Source organism: Macrotis lagotis, chromosome 4 (assembly GCF_037893015.1).
Source record: "Macrotis lagotis isolate mMagLag1 chromosome 4, bilby.v1.9.chrom.fasta, whole genome shotgun sequence".
Lineage (NCBI taxonomy): Eukaryota > Metazoa > Chordata > Mammalia > Peramelemorphia > Peramelidae > Macrotis > Macrotis lagotis.
The window spans coordinates 14,541,617-14,553,616 of record NC_133661.1 but is presented as its reverse complement, the minus strand read 5'-3'; the positions used below and the strand labels follow the sequence as shown (position 1 = coordinate 14,553,616).

Sequence of the window (12,000 nt, the reverse complement as noted above, 5' to 3'; positions counted from 1 at the left end):
GCTTGGGAACAAAGTGAAAGAACGGGTAGCGGTGAAATTTGACCTAACTCCTTGATTAACCAATTTGTGGTCCTTTTTGTATAGACACTGGCCTGCAGTAAAAGACCCCTGTGTCCTCCTGTTGAAGAGTGTTGACATGTTGGCCACCCATACCATAGAGGACCCCAGTATCCAATAAAGCACAATTTGATCCTACTGAGATTCCTAGCTGCAAGGTTGAGACCTAAGCTTGACTGAAGTGTATCTTATGCCATTTTTAATCTTTCAGATTATATCTAGAGCAAAGCAAGATCACTGATGTGGTAGAAAACATTTCTTTACTGGTGAAAAGGCTTTGCTTCAGGACCACCATGTCCGCTTCAATTTTCGGTTCAAACATAAAACATGTAGAGAGAGCATATTGTCATCTAAGCGATAAGTCCGAATGCCACTGGAGTGCTGTAGCAGCATCATCGATCAAGGCATCATGGTGACCCCGAGCTCGGATCTTCTCCCATCCCTTCAGGTTTGCTGGCAGCCGTGTCTCAGAAAAGCTGTCTTCAGCAAGGCAGAAGCAGGTTAAGAAAAATGTACTAAAAGTCTATGTCCCATCCCGAGTTGTCATCTGGCGGCGGTTCATCGTTGTCTTCAGGGAAACTGTCAAAGTTGCTTGTATCTGTGGGGGATGCAACCTGAAGATGAGAGAGAAGCAGAGTGACCTTCATGAACATAGGAAGTCAAAGATGATGGAGAGCTGGAAGGCACCTTAGGGACCATTTAATCCAACTCAGTCAGTCATTTTACAGATCAAGAAACTGAGGCTCGGAAAATGTTGGTGATTTCTCCAAGACCATCCATGTCATATGTATCAATGGTGGGGTTTTATCCCAGAACCTCTGGCTCCAGAGTTAAAACTCTTTTCAATGGATCAAGTTATTCCTGGTGAGTTGGTTCCCAGAAGATACTATCGTCAGATAAGTCATGGGTAATGACAATACTGATGAACTTTGTGGTGAAGATGAGAAGGTCATTTCCTGGTATGGACAGGACGTCAGGAAGTTTCTCATCTGTGATCTTTATGTACTAAATCAATTACTAGATCCATTATGATTTCCTTAAGGAAACTGGATTTGTCTTAGATCTAAACTCAAACAAACCCAATTCTGGTAGGACTTACTTTTTTTCAGAGGGTTCTTAACATAGGTTTATTAGTGATTTAATAAATATATCCAAGACAATATTTTTTCAGCAAATTGGCATTTATTTCCTTTTCCTGATTTATACTGACATTCAATAGACAGTAATAATATTATGTAAATACTCAAAGGATATGTGCTTTTCATCATGGGGAACACCCACCCTAAGAATTCCCTTCACCAATGTAGCTCACAACCAGTCTGTGATTTTGGAGGAAAATTCTAAAGAGTTGTTTGAGGTAATATAGCTAGATATTAATAATAATAACAAACATATTTAAATGGTGCTGTGACTTCTCTCAAAATCTGTCATTTCTTTGATCAGAATTTTGCTCTTTGGTTACCATTGTTGCCTTTATCTATTATCTATTATCTTTGAGAACAAAGTCTGTTTTTCTGTTTTTCTTTTTATTCCCAAAACACAGTGGTTGGAATAGAGTTAAGAACTTAAAAAAATTTATTCATTCATTTCTGCATAAAATCATTATTTATTTCTCCTTTTGATAGTTAATAAGCAGTAAGAAGAGATTTCATGGAATGACCCTTTAGAGGCAACTGAAGGTAGATTCTTTATAAAGAGAAGAATCCTTTTTTTAGAAATAAAGATATGATAATTTTCTCCTTTTAAAAACCATGCTTAGGGGCAGCTAGGTGGTGCAGTGGATAGAGCACCAGCCCTGGAGTCAGGAGGACCTCAATTCAAATGCTACCTCAGTCACTTAATAATAATTACCTAGCTGTGTGACCTTGGGCAAGTCACTTAACCCCTTTGCCTTTTAGAAACTAAAACAAACAAATGAACCCACAAAACAAAAAACAAAAACAAAACCATGCTTGGATTTTGTGATGAAGTATTTTCTTGTTGTGATCGTTGTTGCTGCTTGTTTTGGTTTTTAATGTGGGCCCCAGCTATACTTTATTTGGACAACATCTTGGATGGTAGTGGAGGAAGGACCATTTCAGAAAAAAAATACTAGATCTTTCAAAATCCTGGCACACTTCAGAAGAAGGCAGCAGCTCCCACTGTGGTTCCCTCTTCTCTACCCCATCCCCCACTTCTGCCTTAGTGAACCATCTTCATGAATTATATGAGGTTAGAAAATTCCACTTGGTCTTTTGCCTCAAGTCCTTAAAGCCAGTCTATCTCTGAGCCTGCTCAGCATGAGAAGACCTAGCAGAGCATCTGTTGCATTGGCATAGACTTCCATACTCAAGAGTTACTATGAGTCCATGGATATTTTACTTAATAGCAAAATGTCCAATAATAGGCAGATTGAACAAGATGGTAGAGTAGAAAAGTTACTTACACTTGGTATTATAGGTGGTGTCAAGGTTCCTTTTCTTAAGCCTTCCCAATTAAAGCCTTCAAACCATCTGCAAAGGAAACAAGAGAGTCAATTCAGAGCATTTTATCTTTATGCTGGTAGTTCTGTATCATTTTTGCTTTTGTTGATCAATCGGTTTAATCATGTGACCACATTTGGGATTTTCTTGGTAGAGATCTTGAAATGGTTTGTCATTTCCTTCTCCAGATCATTTTATAGATGAGGAAAGTGAGGCAAACAGGGTAAGTGACTTGGCCAGGGTCACACAGCTAGTAAGTATCTGAAGTATCTGAAACCAGATTTGAACTTGGGGTTTCCTGACCCCAGGTCTGACATCCCATTCACTGTACCATCTAGCTATTTGCTGTATTATAGGAAAGTGAATAGTAACTTGATAGGTATCGGCAGGTAAAGCAGAGATCAAACAGAATGAGTTCTATTAAGAGACACTAAATTTGATGAGGGAAGGAATTATTTTTTAAATTTAAAAAATTCTGACTTTTGTATCTCTAAGCTTTAACACATTCCCTTGTACATTTATTCATTGCTATTTTTATTTCCCAGTGGGACAGGGCTGTTAGATTTGTATTTTTCTCTGTGTGGAGAACTGCCTGGTATGGACATTTCTTCCTCTCAAAAAGACGGGCTGTTTCTCTGTAATCTCTAGCTTTTATCACGGAACTGACTGTTGGTCCTGGGATTTAGTAAATTTGAGACATTGGAGGCTTAGCCTCTGGACTGTCTCACCTTCAAGGCTGCCTCTTCCAACTGTATTTAAAATATCCAGAGCACAATTTTTTTGAATTGAATGGAATGACTGATAAGCATTTCCATTGGTACAAATATATATTTTCCCCAAAATATTTTAGGAATTCACATATTAAGAATTCAATTATCTTAAAAATCAATTTTAATTTAACATCCCCCAACAAATGCAAATATTTCAATTTACAAAGAAATGGCTTACATAAGAAAAAGTGGCCTTTGGGGATGTATAGTTTTGTTCTGATATACATACATATGTGGATATATATATATATATATATATATATATATATATATATATATACACACACACACACACACACACACAGAGATACATAATTCAATTGGTAGAAACTAAACAGGTCTAGTCTTTAGTTATAGGCAAGTAATAGGAATACATTTTTAAGTCATGTTCTTTTTAAATTAATAAAAATAAAATTATGCAAAAATGTTTTTCTAAAGAAAAGATCTTCTTAAAAGAGGGGCTCTGATCCCCTTGATCTGAAATAAGGAGACAGTTACTTTGGATTCCTTTGGAAGTCACGTCATCTAAACTCTCATTTTAAAGATGAGATTAACTGTGACCCAAAGTGGTCGGGAGAGATTTCTAAGGCATAACTGGGACTAGAATCCACATTCTCTGACCCTAAATTCTAGACTCTTTACCTTGGACCACCATTTCCTAATTCCTTATTGTAGTCAAGGAGTTTCCTTGACTCTGACTAATCATTGTTGAATTAATGACTGCTAATTTGAAGTAGGAGACCTAGGGTCTGCAAGGAGCCTAAGAAAAACCAAACAAAAGAAAGTCACCCTTGGCTTTGCCACCAAAGAGCTGAGCCACGTTGGCCAAGGAACTCAATCACTTTGCTCCATCAGTCTATAAAGAATTGTTGCTTTTCCTTCTTCTCAAAGACCACCAGGGGGATGATGCCAGGCTAAGCACATGAATCGGATTTGAGTGAGGGGGCTGTGCCTCACTTTCTCCTCCAGAACCATCTGGGTCCAGGAGCCAGATATGAATCAGGAGGACTGGAGATGGCCCTGGGTGTGAGGCACTCAGGGTGAAATGACTAGCCCAAGGCCACACAAGTTACAAGTGTAGCTGCATTTAAACTCAGGTCCTTCTAACTCCAAGGCTGGTACTCCATCCACTGCACTATGAATGCCAAACGTAGTTCAGTTTGCCTTCTTAAAACCAATATTTGTTGTTGAGCCTCTCCCTCCAGCTCCCAGTTAGAGGGCCCTGGTCCTCCCAGAGTATGGCAAGAGAATAGAGTCCAAGTCCAACCTCCTTTGGCTTTTCTCAAAATAATAGAAAAAAGTAGAGGTTTTTAATGCTCGTGGGAGAAGACTTTTTTCCATTTGCAATTAGAGATTTTCCTCATCCTCCCAGCACCCTCTTGAAATTCCTTGGCATAACTTTGTATATACTTTGCATTTAATTGATTCTGCACTTACTGTTTTCCCTTAAATAGAATGTATTGAGGCTAGATATGTGCTGAATGTGGGGATTTAGATTTGTTGAATCTCAAGGAGAGGAGGCAATGCCAGTCGCCTCCTTCAGATAAAAGGTGGAAAGGAAGCAAATGGAAAGTTGAAGTGGTTTTAGATACTCCAATATGGGCATGTTGCAGGCCCAGAATTGTAGAGATTGACTGTACTGTTGTCCAGCCAACTAGCTCACCCCATCTGCTCCTTCAAAGCCCAATATCATTGTGGAAGGTGAATTCCAACCCCCTTCTCCTGATATCCTTTCTGCGTCAAGAGCCACTTGAACCTGACCAGGAAAACATATACCAAGGTCAAGGGACCTGGAAAGGATACTTACTTGTGCTTCTGGATATCTTTTACTCCATTTTTCAAATTTCCTAATCTTTCTGATGGATTGTCCCTATAAGAAAAGCAATAGATAAAGAATTTGCTTTATTTTAAAAAAAATATTGACTCATTTTGTTTGTATTCAACAAAAACATAAATCCTACCACTCATCTTATAAAGCACATTCCTCCACAGTAATTTGATTTTAATATTATTTATTGATTTTTAAATGAAGGGAAATCAAATAATCCAAAAGGTCTCATGTAATGAAAAGATTTTGTTATCCATATTTCAGCATATGAAATAAAGAGAAATTATTTAGGATTCTAGATTTAGAATCTCAGACTTAGGAGTCTAAGATTCTAGACTTAGCATCTCAGAAGTCATGTAGAATCAATCAATATAGTAAAGATGAGGAATATAAAGAGATACACTATGGGGGGGCGGTGAGGAATATATAGGGCCAAAATGAGAGAAAAGCTGAATTACTCACCTGCATAGTTTTTTAATTAAATTAGCAGCATTTTTAGCAATCTTCTTTGGAAATTCTATCATGTCAATCCCTCTCAATATAATATTATAGGTCTTCATAGGATCCGGGCCTGAGAAAGGGGGACTTGAAGGAAAAAAATAAAAGAGTGACATTTTCTTAGGTTTTCATCCTGCAAAGGATTAATTTCTCAAGATGTTATTAAAACCCATCTCCCCAAAATGTCCTCAAAAACTTGCATAGTCCTTGCCCTAGGGCAATGCCTGCTTTATTAAGTTAAATGACTGATATTGAAGTGTACCAATTGGGTAATCAATGGGAGGAAATCGAGTCCAGTCTTTTACATTCACTTCTTTGTGCTCATGTTCTCTTCTTCCCATGTAAAAGGTATGATTCTTGAGAGTAGGGATTGTTTTGATTTTTGATTTTGCATCTTCAACACCTTGATTAATTTAGGTGTTTGATGGATGTTTACTGAATTAAAATGAATACAACAGAATAGTAGAATGCAAAATATCATGAATTCTGGACTTGGAGTATGAACCCTGTGACATCTGAATCAGATCAAGTTTCTCTAGGGTCTCTTTTCTCCCCAAGATCTCCTTTTCCTGATCATCTATAACTTTAGAAGGTGGTTGCTGCTCAAAGTTCAGTTTCAATGCATCCTTCTAATCTATGGGATTTGGTAGAGTAGATAGAAATTTGGCCTTGGGGTAAGATCTGGGTTCAAATTCTATCTGTGACAAGATAACTCTAGGTAATTCAATTTCTCAGTGGCCCAAGAAACATTTTAAGACTCTTAAGTGGCAGTGTTTATGCCGATCTGATTGGGTAGAAGGTGTTTCTTCACTGGATGAGTCCTATGTCAACTTGTACACACCCTGGTAACAGATAATGCCCTGGGGAGCGGAAGGAGGATTCTAACCATTGGGGGATAAAGGAAAAGTCTCATGCAGGAGCCCTTTGACTGGGCCTAGGAAGAAACTACAGCTTCTAAAAGGAGAAGGGGAGGAGGGGAGGAGAGAGGGTACACTAGGAGGATAGTTGATGCAAAGGCACAGAGATGGGAAATGGAGTGTTGAATATGGGAATAGCAAGTAGTCCCCTATGGCAGAAACAGAGAACGTCTGATAACAGAGGCAGGTGGTGAAGGCCATTCAATGCTGAACAATATTGGTATTTTATTTCAGAACAGGAGGTGATGTGTGTTGGATATAGCAATTGAACAGTTGTACAGATGCTGGATTGTCACCAGGAGAGACTGGAGGCAGGGAGACCACTTGAAGGCTAGCATAGTAATTCAGGGAAGAGACCAGAAGGGCCTACCCATTGGTGGTTAAGTATTCCGAGAGGAAATAGAGGTGAGGATGAATCAAAAGGGAGTTTGGGATTGAGACTGAGTTGATGGAATTCAATTTCATCCCCAGTAGAATTTCTTTTAAGTAACAAAACAGTTCAACAAGGACAGAATTGTCAAGAAAATGTCAGAGAATCACAGAATCAAAGAATGTCAGAGTTGGAAGAGACCTTGGGGAGAGTACAGGGAAAATAGGTGCAAAGGAATTAGGACGCTGGGAACAGATACTTTGCAGGAAGTTGTTTGGGTTAAAGTTTTGGATTTCTAATTTTCTTTTATGAAGTCAGTAGGGGAAAGAGATGTCATATCAAATGTACATGGGACACCTGGGAAGCCACTAATCTGCATGTCTAAACAACTATTAGATCTTCAGCACATGATCCTTTGGGAAGGTCACCAAGATGGCAGATGGAAACCAAGATGGTGAGGGGGCCTTGAGTCCGTGTCATATGAGCTAGGGATGTTTAACATGGAGAAGACAACATTGGGTCAGGTGAGTGGGGAGAGGTATGTGATAGTGACTTGAAGTATATGAAAAGCTCTCATATGGAGAAGGAATTATACTTGTTCTCATGGAGCATTGGGTAAAAGTTAGAAAAGGACCAATCTAGGTGAAGATGTCAGAAAGCCATCCCAGAGTGGAATGGGCTCTCTTAGGAGGGTAATTTCCTTATTCTTCATAGGGATTTCAGCAGAGGATCTGGGTATGTTAATAGTAGGGATTCCTTCCCTATATGGGTTGGATTAAATGGCTATTGAGGTAGCTCCCAACTCTAAACTTCAGTGATTCTATGGGAATGTGCTCCTCTGGGAGTGCCCTCATCAAAGAGACAAGGGCAGAACCATGTCCTATCTGGCCAGCTCATTTTTATCATACTTCTCATTTCAAAGCTCATACCTGCCAGTCAGGAGTTCATACATGAGGATTCCTAGCGACCAGTAGTCTGCTGAAATGTCATGACCTTTATTCAGGATGATCTCGGGGGCTACATACTCTGGGGTCCCACAAAAGGTCCATGTTTTCTTTCCAAATCCTATTTTCTTTGCAAAGCCAAAGTCAACCTAGAAGCAAAAAAAGCAAAGAAAAGAGAAAATAAGCACCCAAACCCCTAAACTTCTCCACACGGAGGGAGAGAGGTCAGATGAATACTCTATAATATGATTTCATTGATTTTAATCAGAGAATAAATACAAGTGACTTCTGGGGAATACTGAACTGAAATATGGGGAGAGCGATAAAAATGAAAGTAAATACTGGCTGCCTTTATCCAATCTCCTCCAAATGATTTCTTTATGCTATTAACAACTAAACCACAGCAACTAAGGCAGCAAACTTATTTTCTAGAGATGGAAGAATGATTAGGATCCAAACACTGTCTAGTTGTGAGTTACACCCCTACCAGATTTCTGTTTCTCTGTCCCTTCTTGGGACTTAAAAATAGTATTATATTTATCTTGCACAAGAATGCTTGCTCATATTTGAACGATGAATGAACTCTGCCCTGAGGTTTTGTTATCTGGTTGTTTTAGTCACATCTGACTCTTTGTGACCTGATCTGGCGTTTTCTGGGCAAAGGTTTTCTTCTCCAGTGGATTATTTTCTTGGACAATCAGAGATGAAGTGACTTGTCCAGGATCATAAACCTGAGGCTGGATTGGAACTCAGATCTTTCTGATTTCAGTTCCAGTGCTCTATTCACTGAGCTACCAGTTGCTTCTCTGAACTGAAATACATTCTTCTTTTTGTCCCTTGGTTCTAACTCAGCCAAATCTATTGCTCCATTGTCTCCTGGTCTATCTGAACACACTTTCCACCAACTTTAATTGAAGTCTTTCCATTCATTTAATATTAGTGGATATAAACACTCAATAATTTAACATAATGACCATTGTTTTTAAGTACTATATGGTGGCAAGTGGCTATTCCTTATCATCTCTTCTCTTCCCTAGCTTCTCTGGCTTTCTTTCAAATTCAACTCTTTTCCCATCTTCTGTGACAATGTTCCTGGTTTCCCATGTGTTGATGTATCCCCTTTTGATACTACTTCATTTGCTTGGTATGTATCTTAGATGCATCTAGTTATCACATGTCCCCACCATTCCAAGGAGAGGTCCCTGAAGGCAATTACTCTTTCCTCCCTTCCTGTGTCCTCAGCATACAGCACAAAACATCGTAATAAAAATTCATTGAGCGAGTGAATGAATTGTTCCCTTTGACCCTAGATGAACGAATTAGGAGCAATTGGTAGAAGATTAAAAAGAAAAGAAAAGAATAGCTAGAAGATGTAATCGGGCAAATTTAATCTTGAAGGAGAGAAAAAAGGACAATATTTCAACCATTAGGGTTGTTCAGAAGTGGAACCTCTTTGAGAGGCTGTTCGTTTAGAGCTGTAAAGGAGACCAAAGTCCATAAGTCCAATCTCCTCTTGTGCAGAAGGGGAACTGAGGTCAAGACCAGTTCTGTGAACCACCCAGGGTCATAGTTAGAAGAAGGAGAGGGCTCTGGATTCCCTTTCATAGGAGGGAAGTAAAGGCTGGGTGATCATTATTTGGGATGTTGTAGATGTCCTTCTTGGCAGGTATCAATTGGGGTGAATGGCCACTGAGGTAGGTCCTTTATACTCTGATCATCTGAGGATTTACAAAATATTTACTGACAAATATTAGGGTTGCTATAGGTGTGAACAAATAGCACCTCATCAAGCCCTGCTCTGGTGGGTAGATTCTTTTGAATAATTATAAAATTTTCTTGAGTACTGTGGATTGCTCTGACCTTGAAATAACCAAATTTAGCATGAAAATCTCTCCCAAACTCCAATTTAATATAAATTGAGTTACTGAGACTGAGAGCACCAAAGACTTGTTGATTTTTCAGATCAGCAGGATTCTTGAGGTCAGAGACAATTTCTTTTTTTTTTTTTAACAATGGCACTTGAAACAGAGCTTAGGACATAGTCAAGCCTTGATAAAACTTTAATTTAAAAGGATTTTAAAAAATAAGTAAATTGTTTCTTTTCATCAAATTGAATGATTGAGCTAGTATTGGGTAGGATCAGTTAATGTGGAGAATCCTCTTAGAAAAGTCATTTTGAAAAGTTCTCAAAACTTTTTCCTCATGGAAATGAAAGCATAATTCAATTCATTTAAAGAAAATTATCAATGAACTATCAAATCAATGTTTCAGACATTATGGGAGAGACAGAGCATACAAAGACAAAAATGGACAAAAATGACATAATTCCTGTCTTCAGAAAACTTACATTCTATTAGGCTAGGCATGTGAACAACTGAGAAATACAAAGTGTTTGTATAGGGAGGGATGAGGTGTTAATAACTGGAGGAATGAGGAAAGATTTATGTAGGAAGTGGCACCTCGGATACTTTGAACTGGACTAGGATTTCCGTGAGTTGGAGGTGAGGAGCTTGAGAATTCCAGACATCAGAGGCTGCTTATCCAAATTGTGAAGCAGGACATGGGCAGTCATAAATAGAAAACACTTACCAGGCCAGGTTGGCCAGAATAGAGAGAAAGGATGAAGGAAGAACAAAAATAAAACTGGAAAGGGAGATGGGAACCAACTTGTACGAAGCCTCAAATGTGAGGGAAAAGATTTAGAATTTGCTCCTAGTTCTAGTAGGGAACCATTGGAGAGGTTTGAGGAGAAGCTGGGATATAGTCCGGGATATGCTTTGGGTTCTCGAATTTGTTAACTGTGTCGAAGGTGGATCGATAATGGAAAAGACTAGAGCTTGAAAGACCAATTAGATAAGGTTTGAAGTCCAGAGGGAGCTTTGTATGAAGAGGGAAGTGGACAGATGCGAGGGGTGTTGGAGGTTGGCTCAGTTAGACATGGAGAGTGATGGGTTGTGTAATTGGAGAAGAGAGATAATCAGGCGTGACAGTAAAACTGTGACTCCTGGGGCGATGCCATAGGAAACAGATGGGTAGGTGTGTATGGATGTGCATGAGCACAATGGGTTTGATGGGAAATATAATGAGTTTCACTTTGGGCAGGTTGAGCTTGAGATGCCCCCAAGGGACAGCTAGTTGGGGGTTTCTAGAAAGCAGTTGGGAGAACTGCTTCAGGGAGGAAATTAGGATCAGAAGCAGAACTTTGGGAGTCACCTAAGAAGAAATTATAATGGATTCAAGTGTAGACAGAGAGCTGTATGGGATGCTCACAGTTAACTGAAGGATGACTTTGCAAAGTAGAACGAGGAATATTGGTCTGATATGGAGGAATAGTAGCAAGAAAGAGTATTATGGAAGGTTGTGAGAATAAATTCATGAGCAGAAGTTGAAGGATTGACCTTGTCTGGGAGGGAGATCAGCTCTTCATCAGAGACTGGGGCAAAGGAATCGATGATGAGGAGAGATTTTTGAGGTATTGTGGGATAAGAGAAAAGAAGGAGCCTTTGGGATGGTGAGCATTTGTTCTCTACTGCAAGCTTGCCCTGCCCTCTCCTTCTCTCCGTCTCTGTCTCTGTCTGTCTCTGTCTGTCTATCTCTCTCTGCTAAGAGAATGAGGAGGTTTACTTACTGTAGGGAATTGAAAGAGAGAAGGAAAGGGGTGGAAGGTGTGCTAGAAACCTTTGAGGAGGAATAAAAGGATTTCTGGGCAGCATGAGAGCCTGGCTCAGATTAATTACTCTTAATTGGTACCTAGTAGTCTGCATGATTGATTGACTTTCTTTGAGGAGAAATAAAAAGGATAGTAAGGGTGACTCTGTATTAGGGTTTGGAAATAGGACAGAGCGAGGGGTTTAAAGGAAGTTGAAAGTGTCTGGTTGAAGTGATTAGTCACGGATTCAAGATTGTGAAGGATGGAAAGGGAAGACAGAACAGGGGTGATGAACTGAAACAATGGAAGACCCAGAGGCTGAGGTGAGGATGAAGACTTAAGTCAAAGAGGAAATGAGGTCAAAGGAGAGACTGACAGGAGAATGGGCTTTCAAAGGTCTGAATTATAGTGGTGGAACAGTATAGGTGACAGTCAGATCAAGGGGCTGATGGGTTCTCTGTGTAGCTGAGATTGAATGAAGTTAGAAGGAACGGATGTTTAGGTG

General features: G+C 39.4%; 1 protein-coding gene across 1 annotated transcript in view; it reads right to left on the bottom strand.

Annotated features, from left to right (window-relative positions):
- Window positions 1-300: 300 nt before the first annotated feature.
- PRKG1 (protein kinase cGMP-dependent 1) overlaps window positions 301-12,000 on the bottom strand; it is a 1,157,583-nt gene continuing 1,145,883 nt past the window's right edge. The window contains 5 exon segments of the mRNA XM_074232273.1: window positions 301-671; window positions 2,483-2,549; window positions 5,097-5,159; window positions 5,580-5,702; window positions 7,832-7,995. Coding sequence (XP_074088374.1) covers window positions 573-671; window positions 2,483-2,549; window positions 5,097-5,159; window positions 5,580-5,702; window positions 7,832-7,995 — 516 coding nt within the window. The 3' untranslated portion in view covers window positions 301-572.